Below are 18,690 nucleotides of genomic sequence, written 5' to 3'. Positions count from 1 at the left end.
TTTGCCTCTCTGTTGAGGCAAAAGCCTTTTCAGTGCCCTGCCTGCTGTCACCCCCGTGAATCATGAGGTTTTCCATTCTGGCTGCTGAGAACCACCCTACTAAGGGGTTGATACTTAACCTTTCATATGGTAGCTCCCTCACGCGCATACGCTGATCAGTACTCAGCCTAAGGCCTGGGGTCCCGTCCCGCCCCCCCACTCATCTCCGGAGGTCTCTGTGCAGCTTTCTCCTCAGTACTCTGCCCCAGACTCCCAGCTCTGTCTTCTTAATTCACAGAGACCAGTGGTCTTTGCATGGGTCCCCCGTCTGTGACCCATGGCCTGGAAAGTCTCTCTAGGCAGAGGTCAGGTCCTTTATTGCTTGATGTCTAATGATTTGAAGACAGTTTCATATGTTTTGTCTTTTTTAGTTTTAAGTGGAAGCGTAAACTGGATCCCAGTTACTCCATCTTGATTGTCTTCTTTATGTATTACTAGTTGATTTCCAAAACCAAGTTTATTTACATCTACACATGGTACAACTTTCTTCACAAGAAAGTTGTACATGAAAAGTGCATTCTCGTAACACTATATAAATGTTAATAGTAATGACTTCCCTACTAGATAGTTGTGGAGCTGGGATTCGAAGCCTGGCAATGGGGCTCCAAGGTTGTCCTCCTAATAGCGATGCTGATTTGGCCATTGCCTAGCTGCACAGGGTGTATCAGTTATCTGTTCTCACGTTGACACTGCACACCAAGCCAGTCAGCTCAGGAGCACACAGGGTTCACGACCTCGTGGGCTGTTTTGTGCTCTTAGCCGGTCTTGGTAGGTTCTCCGTGGCTCTGTGGTTCCAGGAAGCTTTGCTCATCTCACATGTCTGGTGGCTTTGAAAGCACTGGTTCAACATTCTAACATTTTTAAAAGCTTGGCTATGTTTTTCCTCTGGAGTGTTTTTTATTGGCTGTATGACTTGCATGATATTTGTTCCCTTCCTTCTGCGCTGCTTATAATTATTTTTAGTGCTTCAGTGATACTGTGTTATGACAGCAAGAGTCTTTAGAATAGATACTAATACACTGAAGACAAACCACTACTATACAGTAGGGGCTTTGCTTTTTGCATGTAATCTTGGTGCATGAGTGGCATGCTGGAATTTTCTGGTGAACTTAGCCCTGCTATGCATTTGCTGTTGTTAGCTTTGGTATACTCTTTTTTTCCCCTTCGTTTACCGAGTACCTATTTTTATTTTAAGGTGGATATTTTGGCTCAGATTGGTTGTATTGAAAGTCTCAGCCAATCACCACCTTCTTCATCTTCTCCTTCTCCTTCTTCCATAAATAAGGTAAAATTCAAACTTGAATGAAAGAGGAAATAAACATTTAAAACCCCTAGAAGTAATCCTTTTTTTCCCAAGTGAGGTGATTGTTTCAGCTAAAGTATCTTACTAAAGCTCTTCTTGGGGGCATGGCAACATAGAATGTGGGACATATAGGAGTTGGAAGGGCAATTGGGATTTATACTTTGGAGACCCTTTAGCTGAGACTTTTGATGAGACTCGATTGATGGATTTATTCCATGGACAACAAGGTCTAATGAAGGATTTTTAATCACGGAGTTGACAGAGTCTGGATGGCTTTGGTACCGTAAAGGGTGGGGAAGGAAGAGAATGATGACATTGCTCAGTAGAAAGGAGAGAAGAGGGAGGGCTGGGAGAAAAGGATAGGAGAGGTCCTTCAGAGTTTGAAACCTTAGCGGAGGAACGTAATGCATTATTGTGCGACCAAATGTCTGCAGGTGAGGGACAAAAGGGGTTCTTGGAATTGACGACAAAGAAGTCAGAGGCCAAAGGATCATTAAACCAAATCATTGTGTAGCTCAGTTTGTTGCAGTAGGGGTTAGGCTTTGAAGAAAAGCAAGATCTCAGCATTTAGCACACAGAAAATGTGCCAAGACCCGCAAGAATTATGAGTTGCTTTGGAACTTTATGGCAAAACAGTTCTGTCTTCTTCCTCTTTCTCTTATGTATCTGAAGGAAACAGATCTTTGGCTAAAGTAGAAAGTATCCTAAGTGCCTATAATCACTTATTTAATTAAAAGTTTCTCTATTAATGTGATCTGGCATTGAAGCCATTTGGAAATATAACTGATCTTTTCCTCTAAAGCAGAAACTAAGGGGGATTTACACAAAGATTGCCAGTCTTCATTCTTTTCTTTATACTCTAGATGCGCCCCCATGTAGTAAGATAACCACTACTGAATGTATACCATGTGCCAGATATTGTGTTAGGTGCTTTATATGCATTATGTCGCTGAATCCCTACAGAAATCTTATGAGGAAGTTTATGATGTTATATCCATTCTATAAGAGTGGAAACTAAGAGAGATGGAGTACATTGCCCAAGTTCATGCAGCTAGTAAGTGGTAAAGCTGGGATTCAAACCCAGATAGACAGCCTCTAGAGCTTTAGCTCTTAACTGCTGCACCTATGAGAAATTTACATCAGTCAAATTTCTACAGTTTCATAGGGGATTTAAAATTCAACCAGTGGACCAATGTTCTTATCCTTGCCCCCTTTTACCCCATATTATGTATTTGTAAGATGCACAGCTTTGCTACGATTATCTCAGGAATACCCTTCGCTCCCCACCCCGCCATGGCCACTCAGACTCCTTTCTCTGTCTTTCTGCTCTACAGGCTCCTTTCAGCGGATACATTTAGATTGTCTCATGATGTGAAGACAATGTAAATGTATTCCTTTGTTTTGTCTTATGAGGTTAGGATAGCTTTTAAATTTAGAGTGCCAGACGTAGAGAATGGACTTGAGGACACGGTGGGGGGAGGGTAAGCTGGGACGAAGTGAGAGAGTGGCATGGACATATATACACTACCAAATGTAAAATAGACAGCTAGTGGGAAGCAGCTGCATAGCGCAGGGAGATCAGCGTGGTGCTTTGTGACCACCTAGAGGGGTGGGATAGGGAGGGTGGGAGGGAGACACAAGAGGGAGGGGATATGGGGACATGTGTATGCATATGGCTGATTCACTTTGCTATACAGCACAAACTTAAGGCAACATTGTAAAGCAATTACACTCCAATAAAGGTGTAAAAAAAAAATTCAGAGTGCTAAATCAGCAAATGTGTTGACTACATTGCTTCTGGCATTGGGGAGCATTTAATTTAGTTAGAGTGGGAGTTAGGGGGCGAGTCAGACATCATCAGCCAGTTCCAGGGCAAGGCAGGTGAAAATCCATTCATAATAGAGATCCAGACAAACACGTGAGTGTTTGTGAGCGTTTTAATTTAGCAAGTAATTTACTAAACACTTACTGCGTGTAGGCCCCGTGTTCATAGGCAACAAGAAATCACTGGTGAGCCCTGATGGGCACAGACCTTCTCTGGTCCGTTGCATGCATCCTCATGGAGCTCAGAAGATGATGTTTGTATGTGCAAGTTTTGTTTGTTGGATTTTCCAACATTTGCTAAAACTTAAAGCATAGGAAAGTTAAGTGAACTTCATAGTGAATAATCATATACCCGCCTTCTAAATTTTACCATTAACATTTTACTGTTGTTTATCACACCTGTGTCCATCCCTCTGGCCGTCTGTACCTGTCAGTGTCTTCCAGCTTTTCTACGGTGTACTAATACGCTTTTGTAACTGGCGAGGCGTTGTTATTTTAAGAGCATGGTAGTGCTGAAAATCACTTCTTCTGTGGTCGTCCACAGCCAGTTATTTTCCTAGAAGAGACTCAAGTCAGTATACATGAGGAAAATCTGATTTCCCCCTTTGTGAAATAATAGTAATGTTACGAAGGTTAGAGGAATACCTAAAGAATAATAGATATAATAATCTATTATTATTAGAATAATATCTACTTCATACAGATGACCAAGAAGATCACAGTTAGCCACTTTAAGTAAAATAAAAAATTTGAGTCTTTGCCACTTTATGTAAGGCACTTTGAGACTCTTTTAGGGGAGATGTTTGCCCGTGACTTGCTAGTGGGAATGACTAACTGATACGCCAATAACTCTAACGGAACACTAACTTTGGGAGAAAGTGGAAGGACGTGACCGAATGTCAGACAGCAGGCGGAGGCCGGCGCCCTCCGTGGGGTGGGACTGGGCCAGAATCCAGGAAGGGGAGGTAGAAGGCTTTGCAGGCAAATGGAGAGCAGAGCCTGAGCAAAGGCAAGGACACAGGAAAGTCTGGGAAACGGCGGGCTGAAGCACAGAGTGAGGGTTAGTGGCAAGTAGTGAGGACAGGGAATGTCATGGGAGGAAAAGTTAGGATCTTAACTGATGGACTAAGGAGTTTGGAATCTATTCTGTGGTCAGTGAGGTCTAATGAACGGTTTTTAATTAAAGGGGTTGATAGAATCGGGAGGGGTTTGGTGCCCTGAAAGGAGGGGAAAGAAGAGGATGAAGACCTTGAAGGAAAGCTGGAAGAAAGTAGAGAAGAGGCATGGACTATTGTGTGACCAGGTGCCTGCAGTTAAGGGACAGAAGGGTTATTGGGAGTTGAAAGCAAAGGAGCCAGAGGCCGAAGTACAGGAAGGGTGGGTTCAGAGAGAAGCAGACCATGAAGGCTTTGTGAGCTGGTTGTTAGTTATTGATATTAGAGGAGGGACCCTGGAGGTCACCTGAGAGAGAGAGAGTGAGTAAAAAGTCAATGATAGAAGCTGGAGAGATTGCCAGTTGGTCAGGTTTTGAAAGATTTATCAGTAGGAGTCAAGTTGAAACAAGATAGAAGGAATGTTCCAGGAAAAAAAACGGAGAGAAGCAAAGTTATTAGAATTGCCAACAAGGATTTCATAACCCAGGTAGAGAGCTAAGATCGTACACATAACCAAATAAGATAGCAATTGTAAACAATGTATAAACAAAGTAGTTTTTAAAAGAACTATCATGTTATGTGTTTCTGTCCTAATAAGTTTTAATTTTTTAAGGATACTTGACGATGAATTTCATATCCCATTTCTTCCTCAATACTGATGAAAACCTTCTTTGACAGTTTGCTAACACGATCTTACTGTCATGGCAGTGCTGAACTTTCACTCATCCTGTTGTTCTAGTTATAACCCTTCTGTTCCTTTTCCTCAGTAGTTTATAGAAATGCTAGACAATTAATGCCTGTACTTACTGTCATCTTACTATCCAAAATTTCTGTACCTTTTGAAGTTTTTAATTCTAAAAACAAAACCTCATAGTTTAGTTTGGAGAGCACAGAGTATATACTGCTGAATAAAACACCCCTACTTAAAACTATGGAAGGAAGGGCTTCTCTTAAATGAAGTGTGATTGTCAGGCCCTCAGCACGGCAGCCTGCATTTCCAGTCTGCGCTAGAGTGGCTTGAGAGTAGCTCCTCATCAGCCGTATGTTCGAGAAATTCACAGTCATGAGGATGAATGTCTTTCTGCTATTAATATTTGACTTCAGGCGGAATCACTAGTAACTTCATTAATTTTTCTTGAAGCTATAGAGATGTTAGAATGAAATCATAGTTCCTCTTGTAAACATATACTGATTTTGATGCTTCTGGTAGGTGGCAGGCAGTTATCCACCCTGTATGTCAATTGATGAAGAGTGAAAAAACGACCAACCGTGATAGCATTCTAAAACATTAGGGAGGTGTATGAGGCCGTTTGGGTAATTTTCTTACAAATCTCTCTCTCTCTGTCTCTCTCTCTCTGTCTCTCTCTAACTAACCCCCAAATTTTTATGTGAGAAGGAAGACTTGAGTAAAGAGAAAAATTTGCTATTCCATGTTCTTGAATAAATAGATTCAGTATTGACATTTTTTAAAGGCACTATTGTTTTCCCTGAGTTTATCTGTAAATTTAAGGTGATTCAAATGAAAATCAGCACATTTTTTAAACTTGACATGCTAATGCTAAAACTAAAAATTGTTTTAGTTTTAAAACATGAAGCTGATGCTAAAGTTCACGTGTAAAAATAAACCAATAAAAGATGTTATGGTAAAGTACTAACGGTATTCTGTCTAGTGGACTCCAAAGTAGCTTGGTACTAGTATGAATAGATTACTAGGATAGAATAGAGTTCAGAAATAGGCCCAAGTCCAGTATACGATAAAGGTGAATTTCAGATCAGCGGAGGAAAACGGATTATTCATTAAGTGATGTTAGGACAACAGAATGACTACAGGAAAAAATTAAGCTGGATTCCTCTATTATTTCATATACTGAAGTAAATTCCATACAGGTTGAGGATTTAAAATTTAAAAATTAAGGAAACAAAAAACCAAAAAAACTGGTTGCCTCAGGGCTGGATGAGCCAGGGGTGAGAGGTGGGTTACAGGTACTCTTACTGCAGTACTCCTTGATACTGGGTGCCATGTATTGCCCATTCCAAAATTTTGTTTATAATATTAATAATTAAAGTCTAAAATTATGCTAAGGAATAATGGGAGAAAATATTTTAAAAATAGTTTTGGAGTATGGTAGCCCCATTTTATGCAAGACACCACCCCTTGGCGTGTAGTAGGCGTGTAGGAATGTGACTGTACAGTCTCCTTGGAAAGCATTTTGACAGACTCTATCCATTCTAAGTGCACACTTGTATCAGCCCGGCAATTTTTATTCTGGGAATTTCACATACATCTATTGGACATGTGAGGAAAGGTGTACAAGGATGTGCACTGCAGCATTATTTACAGGAGCAAAATACTGCAAACAAGATAAATGAGCGTCAGCGTATGCTGTTTAGATGATGGGAAATAAATACAGTGGAATTCTGTGGAGTCATGTAAAAGAATGATGTCATCCACGTGCTGCTGTACCTAGGAGAATGTTTTAGGCTATTACATGGAAAAACAAAAGAAAAGTGCAGAGCAGAAAGTATAATTTGGGCTCACATAATATGTTTAAAAGCAAAAAGGCTCTCTCTGCGTGGCATATTTTAAGTATATACAAGGAATTTGTTAGGAGTCATTATCTCTGAGAGAATGACTGGCATTTTAAGGTGGTAGGAATATTTTTAAAATTTCATATCTTTTTATACTATTTGAATTTTTTCTTACTGGGAACATATTACCTTTTCAAATAAAAATTAAAACAGTTAAAAATGCAGCTTGCAAAGAGATACGTACAGTACAGTGTTGTTCAGGTCAGTTTGAAAAATATAAAGCATTTGTTATTTGTGAATACGTTACATATTCCATTACATACGCAGTGGAAGTATAAGAACATGCACAGGAATGAGAACGGGTTCAGAAAAGTGGTTACTTGGGGGAAGGAAAAAGAAAGGGAGTTTCTTTGTTATTGGTTGTAAAGTTCCTAAGCAAATATGGCAAACTGTTAATAAAATTCGGTTGATCCTGTCTTTTGTGCTTTCCTACATGTTTATAAAATTTTATTATTTAAATTTTAAATTGTTTTAAATTTCTATCAGTTTTTTCAGCACCCCAATTCAATTGTTATGTGATTCCTACCGAATTGAGTAATGCTTTCTAGAAGTCACGAATACTCTCTCCTTTTTTACCCCTAACATCAGGTCAGCAGTGGCAATGACCCCTGGTCAGCCTGGAATGCTTCCAAATCTGGAAACTGGGAAAACTCGGATGGCTGGGGAGCCAAGCCCGAGGGGACTGCAGCCCAAAGAAACACCTCCAACAACTGGGACACTGCCTTTGGTCATCCCCAGGCCTACCAGGGACCAGGTGAGGAAGAGGGCTCTGCTGGTGATGGAGCCCACCCACCCTTTAAGGGCATCGGAGTTAAAATAGATTTAATCAAAGGAACTATTCTCAGGTGCTCTTATTCACTAATAGCAAACTTATTTTTCTGGGTCAAAATGTAGGTAGTTTTTAATTATGGTCTTTAGTCCACTCTCAGTTACCTGTCAAGGAGTCACAAATGCAAACGCTTGCAGGGGCCAGGTTCATAAAGCAGAATGACAGCGCAACCCTGTGGGGCGGGGCTGCGGAAGATGGAGGTGGGCAGCTCTGCTGTAGCCGGTGGGCCAAGGACTGAATGTGCTAAACAGCAGGAGACTTGCATGCAGGAGCCATAAAGGGCACAGGTGCTGGTTTCCAGCTCCCACTCATGGACAGGAGCTGGGCTGCTGCAGGACCAGGAGTCGTGGGCTGGGTAGAAACGTTGAGACTAGACTGGTGACATCTGCTTCTGTAGTAACTTGGCGTGGCTCCAGGACTCTTGGCCCAGATCCTTCTAATACTTTCTATTATCTTCTTTTTTTCGTTTTGGCATTTGCCTCTGGGCTTCTCTCGTGGTGGCACTCTTAGGGCGGAGATCCCAGGGCAATTTCCTGCCTAATGCTAAAGGGACTCCTCAGGCCATCAGAGGTGAGACAGAGGTACAGAACAGTGGAAGAGGAAGGGAGGGAGGGAGGAAAACTGGCAGCACCTCATCTGACACAGAGATTATTGTTAGAATGTTAGGCGCCTGATGCTGGTCAGTTACTACTTACCTCTCGTTTCTTTCTCTTTCTCCTCCACCCCCTTGTCCTTCTCTCACCTTTATTATTATTAGTGTTAAACAATTCCTTTTAAAAACTCTTATCACTCTTTTGTCCTCCCCAGTCTCTCGGCTTAAAGGGTATTTGATCTGCTTATTTGCAAGTTTATAAAGCTAGATTGATCAACGTATAGGCCTCTAGAAGGCCCTCCCTATATACAAGAGGTTTTTGTTTGGGCCTCTCACTGTTGTGGCCTCTCCCGTTGCGGAGCACAGGCTCCGGACGCGCAGGCTCAGCGGCCATGGCTCACGGGCCCAGCCGCTCCGCGGCACGTGGGATCTTCCCGGACCGGGGCGCGAACCCGTGTCCCCTGCATTGGCAGGTGGACTCTCAACCACTGCGCCACCAGGGAAGCCCAAGAGTGTTTTTATAGTTGGCATTTATCTCAAGTTACTTGGACTACCAGCCCTCTTGAAGTTGTTTCTAACTTGTCTTTTGTGCTAAAAGGCCGAATCTTCAAGCCCCAAAACTGCCCGACTCTAGAGCCTATACTCTTCGCGTCTTTATTATAATCCTGACCCCCCGGAAGATTAAGTCGTCCCATCTCTCTCTTGTCTTTCTTTCCCGACGCCTTCTGTGCCCGCCGCCAGCAGCCGGCGACGACGATGACTGGGACGAGGACTGGGACGAGCCCAAGTCGTCTCCTCCCTGCTTCAGGGACTCGGAGGCGGCGGAGGCGGGCGGCGCCCAGCGAGGAAGCAGCCGGGCCGGCCCCTCCTCCATGAAGCTGCCGCTTAACAAGTAGGTGTAAGGGAGCTGGGGCAATGTGAACTCTGTAGAAACAGATACAAGATACAGAGAGGCTTTTCCTCTTTTCAGTGATCTCCAAAGTTTTGGGTGCGATTTGATCATGTTTATTTTTTATTTGGCTCTTAGCTTGGAAGCTTCCTTTTAAAAAAAATTTTTTTTCATTGTAAAGTGAAATATATGTTCCATTTAATGATCTGCTAAATATTGTTTTTTACCTTTATTAACTCATGACATATTAAGGTTTTTATTGCTGATGTCACAGGAAAGCTAAAAATAATCATGATAGCTTCCTTTTTTTTTTTTTTTTTTTTTTTGTGGTATGCGGGCCTCCCCCTGCTGTGGCCTCTGGTATGCGGGCCTCTCACTGTTGTGGCCTCTCCCGTTGCGGAGCACAGGCTCCGGACGCGCAGGCCCAGCGGCCACGGCTCACGGGCCCAGCCGCTCCGCGGCACGTGGGATCCTCCCAGACCGGGGCGCGAACCCGGTTCCCCTGCATCGGCAGGCGGACGCGCAACCACTGCGCCACCAGGGAAGCCCAATAGCTTCCTTTTAAACGTTTTACTGTTTATTGATCTTTTACCATGTGCCAGGCTTTGTGCAAAGCAGTTTGTGTGTATTCTCTCATGCAACCCTCATATCCCTCTTGTGGTACCTATAAATCTCTTGTTTTCTCTGGGAAAATGAAGCCCAGAGAGGTTAAGTAACTGCCCAAGTTCACACAGGTGGTAAGTGATCTCGTCGGAATTCCAATCCAGTCCCTCAGCTTCCTGAGCACACTCTCAACTACTATGTTTAATGTGTTTAAGACTTTGTTTTCACTTAGATTATTCTTACATTTTTAAAAAAAATGTTTTGAACGGTCCTTGTAGAAACAGTGCTTAGCAGGAAAGCATGTGGGAAAGGGTGAATATGGACACAGCCCTATGGAATTCCCTAGTAGAGAGTTCTGGATGAGTCTGTAGTTTACACCAGTGTAGCTTGAAGGAGATGTAGTTTGTGACTTCCATATGATTTATCTTCAAGTACTCTTCTTACAGCAGTTATATTTAAAATAGTTTTTCTAAAATTACTCATACTTTTTCTCAGTGTTCCAAGTTCATGATTCCAAGCAGATATCAAGGAATGTTAATCTGTGTCTGGAAAAAAATTGTAAACATGTTTGATATGTGTCTAGATACCAAGTTTCTAGGTCTCGATGTACATGTGTATGAGTTTAATGAGCCCTGCAAGTTCTCCTTTGTATTTAAATACCATCTGGTAATTAAATGAGTTATCTTTTAGCTCATACTTTTCCTGCATTTCTGTCCAGTTTCTTCCATTGTGTATTTTCATACTCAGTTGCATGCATAATACAGTCAGTCATTATTGACTGTATCCTATTTCTCAGAGTGAGATTTGAAGTTCTCAATATGGTCTGTAGTGACGTACCTTATCCTCAGTTGTTCTTTAAACCTCAATACGAAGTATATTTAAAACCCATTTTAATATAACGTATCCCTCAGCCCCATTTTGAAGGTGAGGAAGCAGAAGCTGTGAGACAAATATGAATAGAATCTTTGAGTTCTCGTAGCTAGTTCATGAGGTTCTGGCTCCTTCCACGCCTCTGGCTCCACTTCCCTGTGGTTTACACACTGCTCCATGCTTGCCCTCTGGCTTGCTATATGATCGTGGGGAAGTTGGATGACCTGTTTCAAACTCAACTTTCTTCATCTCTAAAGTGAAGGATTGGCTTTAATTAAAGAATTCTTTCTGCTCTAAAATTTCAGTCTAGGTTGAAAGCAAATTGAAGGAGTCCTAACATGCACCTGCACCTTTGAGGCATCCCTCGCTTTCTGTGGTGCTGGGAGCCGTTTAAACCCTACATATTTTTATTTAACTAGACTAATATATAAATGACTTACTTATAACAGTTGTAAAATTTTTTTTAATATTAACACTTCTCAGCAGCTAATCCATTTTATATGACAGCTATATTCCAGTCATAGAGCATAAACCTTATGCTAGAAACAGAGATCAGACATTTAAGTATACTTGAGCATTACAAGAATACATCTTGATAATACTGAAAGAATTAATCAATTGCACAGCTGTTCAGTAAGTATTAAGTGCGTGCATAGTCAGCTCTAGAGTTTTGCTGTGGTCACTAAGATACCAAAGGAAGTATGACAGGTGCTGTCTGCACTCAGAAGCTTACAGTCTAGTCAAGGAATTGTTGCTATGTGTAATGCCCCAATTTCTCCATCAGCGTTTTCTAGCAAAAAGTGTAGGTTCTTTAATAAAAGCGTTCCAGGTTAGCCCATTAATTCATTAAGCGTTTAGTATATTCCCATAATTCCTGTAGGTCCTGGAAATACAAATGCTTTCTCTAAGGTACTTCTAGTCTGCTGTGATGTGCAAATGGATGATGGCAATTGCAGCGCCATAAGCTGAAGAGCAAAAGTATGCTCAGAACATTGAAGCAGCACAGAGAAAGCTCCACCTGAGGCTGTAGGGAATACTTCCGAAGAGCTGATGGCGTCATTAGAAATCATTTTAATTTCTGAGTATGTATTAGGGTCTTTAGATTTATATAGATAACTCTTTATTTAAATCTTTTCATTTAATTCCCTTACCACCTTAAAGGTAGGTCACATTGGTCCCATTCTTCCCATAAGGAGACACACTCTAAAAGTCACATAGCTATTAAGTGTTGGACTTGAAATTCAAACCCAAGGCCATCAAGCTCCTAGACACCTCTTTTACACTGTTGTATGAGCTGTGTTTTAAACCAGGTCCAGGGAAAAGAGAATGGAGGGAGGTCAGTCCAGAATGAAGGAAAAGATATGAGCCCCTGAGAACATCACATTGGCCTTTAACTTGGTACAGGAATGATATCAGAAGTAAGACAGCTGGTTTTTGTAGAAATAAGATTTCTTTTCCTATTTTAGGTATTTTGCTTTCTGAGGATTTTTTCCCTGTTTATTAAAAAAAAAAATTCTAAAACCCAGATTAATCTTGTCTTCTTTAGAAGTAGTGCTTCGGATGGCCATGCATTTATTCCAGCTTTTCTTCAGTTTTAGAACTTCACTTCGGATGTAGATTTGATTTCTGGAAATAGCCAAGTTTATTATGTTTAGAGTCTCTTTACTAAGGAGACTGTTTTTTTGTGTGTGTCTCATAAACTGGCTCTGAAGGCAGTTCCCAAAGAAAATGGCACAAGTACTTAAGAACAGTGGCAGTTTCTTTGGGATAATTGTGGCCTCCGAGGGAGAATGTTGAAAGGCAGCTTTAATTTGAATATAAAAACGCCAGCGTGTGGCCTTCACCCCATGTGGTCATCTCAAATTGATGTGCTCAGTGCTTTCTGCCTCTGTACCTGGGGGACATTTTCTAGTCTGCCCTTCACTCTTCGTGTGGCGATAGAGTGTCTCAGATCAAGCAAATAGAGTGCCCATAAATATCACACCTTCTGGAGTCAAACTGTCCTCTTACCAGATAAAGCTTAATTAAATGACTAATTGGCCATTGAACAATCTGATTACATTAGGTTTCATTTACCATAGTTTCCTAGTTCTAGTACATCTGAAAGACAGAACAAGTTCAAACTGTCGTATTAAGTAAATGTGGATGAGAGCTGTAGAATTCTTATAAGGAAAAGCATAAGACTCACAAGCATTTATCCTCATGATTAGATTTCCTGGATTTGCAAAACCTGGAATGGAACAGTATTTGTTGGCCAAGCAACTAGCAAAACCCAAAGAGAAAATTCCTATCATTGTAAGTTTGTTCATTTTTTTTTTTCGCTTTGTTTCTGATTAAGCTCTTTTATAATACCTTAAAGCTAAGAAGGTTATTAGTCATTTGGAAAGTATTTTTAAGCAAGTTTAACACTCGAAGTAAGTAACTGACAGTGTGTATTAGTATTTTAAGAGTACTAAAAATAATTGGCATGAATTAATGCCCATTATTATATTGTTTAGATATTCTTTACTTTTACCTTTCAGACTGTTAGTAATTGAACAAACAACACCCATAGTACATACGTATTTTTAATAATTTTTCTGAAGTATCTTTTACATGCTGTTTTTCTACTAGCCATACATATTTAGCTAAAAAACCCAATTCAGATATTTAGGTTTCTACCTTGGCGAAGTACATGCGTGCTATCAGAATAAGTTGCCTTTTCCACTATGTTGGTAATAGTTTTCTTTCAATAAACCAGCTGTTGAGTCGTGATAAGGAGCTAGTACATAAAAGCTGGGAGTTAATGGCACCATTAAGTATATCTGTCTTTGAATAGCTTATTACATAACATGACACAGGCTCTGTGGTTTCACCTAAATGTTGATTGCTGATAGATTTTCTATCTAAATGTTATCTAGCTGTATATTTCCAGATGAAATTCTGGCAAAGAGAACTATAGCTATCTTCTGACCCTGTTGATTTAATCCTGTAACTGTAAGTTGGGGGCAGGGCAGGAGGGCAAGCGGCCTTGAGTATAATCACCATGGACTCAAACAAGGAGGAAAGATCTCGTCTTATTCTATAATCTTTGGGTCCTGGGAAACTCGATAAAATTGCAAGAATGATATTGAATTTTTTATATTACTTGTTCCTACTTCTTTGAAAAGCTTGAAATCCTAGAAAACTCCAGAGAGAAGGGTTGTGACCAGAGCCCTTTTATCAACTTCTTCCCTCAAAGCAAACTTGGGATAATTATCTTCTGAGTGGTTAGGTTAGAGATTATTTTAGTTTTCTTCTTTAACTCCACAGAATTAAGAGCCCATGGCCCTGACCCTCACATTCTCACAGGGGACTTTGTCATAAGCAGGAGAGTCCTGGAACAGAGCTAAAAGACCCCCGTGTTTGAGTTGTCCCACACGTTTTAGGTGAAACTGGGCCCATAGGCAGGCTTACATGTGTGGGCTTCCTACGTGGAAAAGGAAGCTGAGGAAAGCCATTGAGCCTTCAGAAAACCAAGAGAAAGTAGAGACCTGGTCCTTTGCTTTTAAGGTGCAGTACCCTACCCATTAATAAAATGTGACCCTGTGGATATTGGGCCCTAGTTGATCAGAGTCGCCTCTCTTGGTCCCAGTCACTAAGGGACGTTCCCAAGGGGCCCCTCTTAAAGATTCCTGCTCTGCAGCTTTAAGAGAGTTTTCTGGATCTGGGCTCCCTCTTGGAGAATCATAATAACTTGTTGTCAGAGATCTTTAGTCCCTTATTAAAATTCTCTGGGCCCCAGTTACCGTCCTGACCTAATAGCCTCTGAACTTTCATCCCTCACCTCACTTTTTTCTCCTTCCACCTTTAAAAAGAATTAGAACTATATAAAGAATTAGGGTATACAGAAAATGAGAGTAAGTGTGGAAGAAGTTTGATGGCAATTTGGCATTGCTCAGACATCCAAGTGTGTAATTTTATATTTTACAGAACTCTTAGTCTGCAATAGATTTGAAATTTTTAAAAACTAGCCCCTCATTACATATAACTAAGGCAGCTGGACTAGAGAGAGGTTGTTCCATCTCTCTAGAGGAGAGGCAGATCTGCGTCTCCCCATGGCCTGCGATGCCCACGCGGGAGCAGCAGGGCTTCTCCCATTCAGTGTGTCCTTTAAATGTGACCTTAGTAGGAGCAGGGAGCATTTATGTAAATAACTTCTCAAAGAAGAGCAAAAATGACCCTCCTAAGGACTTCTAGTCCTAAAAAGAATCATTTGATGACTTATATCAATTATACTTACTATTTTTCCATGTAACAAAATTAACTCTCCCTGCAATGTTGTGTAGGTTGGAGATTATGGCCCAATGTGGGTTTATCCTGCCTCTACATTTGACTGTGTGGTAGCAGATCCCAGGAAAGGCTCCAAAATGTACGGTCTGAAGAGCTACATTGAATATCAGTTAACACCTACTGTAAGTATCCAGGTTATCAAAGCAGAATCATGCTTGCATCACTAGTAACAATTTGCTTTTTTCTTCATTTCCTGTAGTTGGCATTGGTAACGTTTTTCTCTTTCCTTATTTTGTAGAACACTAATCGATCTGTAAACCACAGGTATAAGCACTTTGACTGGTTATATGAGCGTCTACTCGTAAAGTTTGGGTCAGCCATTCCAATCCCTTCTCTTCCAGATAAGCAAGTCACAGGTGAGTGTGTGTGACACTGAACTCAGGGCAAAAGCCAAAAGACTCCAGTTAGAGCACCTTAATGTAAGTCAGAAATGGCATTTTCCATAGGCTGGTGGTTTGGAAACAGCAGCTAAAGCTAGCCATGTACATATATATATATTGTACATGTATTTGGAAGTTAACCTGAACACCTAACAAGAATATGTCATAAAATTTTCTGTTAGAGTTCCTGTATTCCTGTGTATCTTGAATTCTGGCAAAGTCACTGTGTCTTTACTGCTACACCCTTTCCAATCATTGTGTCTTTATTGCTAACCCCTTCCTATAAAGAAATATATGCATTTTTTTAAGTGTGAAAAATGACCCTTGAAAAAAATAGAAATAATCCAAATAGTCTAAAATGGAAATTAAAATGTATGACCCAAATGATGTAAACACGTTACATAGTCCAGCTGTGTCATTTTCATTACAGGTCTGTAAACATCAGATGTAGAAGCCATAGAGCTTCTAAGTGTTAGTGCAGGAGGCTACCAAGTTTTCTACTCCATTATTCTGGTGACTATTGATATTTAAATATTTTTATTTATCATTGATTATTACCCTCTCCCTTTCCTTATTTATTTAAATGCCATGTTCCCCCCACTCCCCCACCCCAAGTAATCTTGTAGTGAATAATGCACCGTGCTACCAGAGCCCCTCGTAAATGTGCACTTGGAGGGTATTTGTTCCTGTGTCTGTTCCAAGAACTGATTCTTTCAATCTCCAGCCTGGTCTAGAAACTGGGATGTTAGTACTCAGGAGGCGTGTATTTGTCGTGGAATAAAAGTTTGTAAAGAAGCTGAGCTTTACGTGGAGATTAGAAAGTTTCCGTATGCAGCTGGAAAACGTTTAGAAGAATGAAACTATAAGTATCGAAAGGAAAGGGTCAAAGATGAGAGTAAGACTTAAAAGGTCGGAGCTAGAACAGCCTCTGAGAGAAGTGCAGGGGGCACGGACACACTCACCGGGCCCGTGAGGAGACTCGAGGAGCCCGCGGAGGAGGAAGAGCGCATCCCCAGAGGCCGGGAACCGGAGAGGGTTTAGTCCTCACTGAGCAGGGGTGGAAATGCATAGTTTAGAGAGGGACTACGAATCTCACCAGCCGGATGGCAGCGCCCTCCCAGACGGTCCAGCACGCGGTGAACTTTGTCCCCACGTGCCGGGCGTCACACGTGCCCGGGCACGTCACACACGTGCTCTCTCAACGTAGAGACACGCACCAGCCCCCATTCAATACTGCTAAGAAGGGATGTGAATGTGATTCCAGAGCTCGCCGTGCTCACATGATGAGATGTGGACTAACTAATCCTCAGCCAGGATTAGTAACCTTAGGATAAGAAAATTATTCTCTTTAAAACTTTATTTTGTGGGCTTCCCTGGTGGGGCAGTGGTTGAGAGTCCGCCTGATGATGCAGGGGACGCGGGTTCGCGCCCCGGTCCGGGAGGATCCCACGTGCCCCGGAGCGGCTGGGCCCGTGAGCCGTGGCCGCTGAGCCTGCGCGTCCGGAGCCTGTGCTCCGCAGCGGGAGAGGCCACAGCAGTGAGAGGCCCGCGTACCGCAAAAAAAAAAAAAAAACAACAAAAAACTTGTGCTTTGCTTTGTTTTATGTTTGTGTTTCTCTGAAATTTTTTGAGGAGATGGGAACTTTGTTTTGAAAGAACTTGATTTTGATTTTGGGGAGAAAACTTTTCAAAACTTTCAATTTGTCGTAGCAGAACGGAGAGTGGGGACTGCGTTGCCAGGTTGGCAGACACGTCCTCGCCCTCAGGTGGGGTGACTCCCAGGCAGTCCCTCTTGGAGCCGGGGCAGCTGAGTGGCAGCCCTGTCAGGGTGGCCAGGTTGGCGTAGATGGCTGCTTCCTGCCACTCATGTGTCACCCCACCCCTGGTTCTGTGCCCAGTTCATATACTCACTGTCCCTCCCTTCTGTCATCCTTATTGTTAAGTCACAGCTTTCTTTTCAAAAATTTAGATTTCTTTCCATGAAAACTTAAGTTCTGCCTTTCTCCACATTTTCAAATTTCAGACTGTCTCCTGAATTTTAAGCTCTCCTTTATCAACTTGATTAGCATAATATGTTCCCCATGGTGTTTAAATAAACGGATTAATGAGCTGTCTTAGAGTCGTGGAGGTTTCTCCTATTTTTTAGGTTTTAATACATTGTTTATTCGGAATCAAATAACCCATGACTATCTTAAAGTGTCATAGAGTCACGGTTCTCCCATAGTAAGGTTTGTATTTTTTTTAAAAAAAAAGGTCAGGCCTGAAGCCAGGAGGATGTCATAGAAAAGCAAGGAAGCAACAGCTCCTCAGTCTGAAGAAAGTTGAGCTTTGATTCACTCACTGATGGGACGTGTGCCAAGGAAACAGAAAAGCCCAGGAGCCACTTTATTTCCCCCTTCTCTTGTTTGCCTCCTGCCTGAGATGCCCACAGGATCATTATTATATATGTTCCTGTCTCATTTAAATCCTGGAGAAAAGAAAAAGGAATACCAAATAGATGATGACATGACATTTCTGTGGATTTGATAATCCATCCATGAAAAGCTTACAGCTAAGATTTTTTATTTGTTTATAGATTTTGTTCTTTGTGGAATAATAATGAATGAATCTGGTTTTATTTCTGGCTGCCAAACTGATATATTCCCATACTTAGTGAAAACCTAAGTAAGGGTCCTAGAAAATGGGGAAATGGAAATCCCTCCTCTCCCTTTTTTATTTATTTTTATGTATTTTACTGATTTTTTTTTTTTTTGGCTGCGTTGGATCTTCGTTGCTGCGCGTGGGCTTTCTGTAGTTGTGGTGAGCAGAGGCTACTCTTCGTTGCGGTGTGCGGGCTTCTCATTGCGGTGGCTTCTCTTGTTGCGGAGCACCAGCTCTAGGCGCACAGGCTTCAGTAGTTGTGGCTCACGGGCTTAGTTGCTCTGCGGCATGTGGGATCTTCCCGGACCAGGGCTCAGACCCGTGTCCACTGCACTGGCAGGTGGATTCTTCACCACTGCGCCACCAGGGAAAAATCCTCTCCTCTCCCTTTTTTTAATTCTCTGGAACCTGATAGGAAATTCCTAACAAGCACAAGGTAACATCTGAAGTCACAGTTTGTAAATAAACCAGCTGTGTCAGAAAAAATTTCAGGAGGAATAAGAGTCAGTAATTAATTAATCCCAACCAATGAGTAGGTTATAAACTCTTGGTATAATTTACTTGCTCATAATGGGGAATTCGGTGTAGCCCTTAGGTCCGTGCTGACTTACAGGGTCTTTTCTGTCCATGACGTGGGCCATCTTCTGCACAGCTTACGCTTCTGTAG

The 18,690-nt window shown here is 41.7% G+C and overlaps 1 protein-coding gene across 1 annotated transcript in view; it reads left to right on the top strand.

Annotated features, from left to right (window-relative positions):
• Positions 1–18,690, top strand: part of SNX9 (sorting nexin 9) — a 95,275-nt gene that overhangs the window by 50,808 nt on the left and 25,777 nt on the right. Inside the window, exons 5-9 of the mRNA XM_024122591.3 lie at positions 7,498–7,663; positions 9,072–9,222; positions 12,903–12,987; positions 15,000–15,125; positions 15,242–15,359. Coding sequence (XP_023978359.1) covers positions 7,498–7,663; positions 9,072–9,222; positions 12,903–12,987; positions 15,000–15,125; positions 15,242–15,359 — 646 coding nt within the window. The remainder of the gene's footprint in view (positions 1–7,497; positions 7,664–9,071; positions 9,223–12,902; positions 12,988–14,999; positions 15,126–15,241; positions 15,360–18,690) is intronic.

This window comes from Physeter macrocephalus, chromosome 10 (assembly GCF_002837175.3).
Source record: "Physeter macrocephalus isolate SW-GA chromosome 10, ASM283717v5, whole genome shotgun sequence".
Lineage (NCBI taxonomy): Eukaryota > Metazoa > Chordata > Mammalia > Artiodactyla > Physeteridae > Physeter > Physeter macrocephalus.
This window is presented reverse-complemented; position numbering and strand designations above follow the sequence as displayed.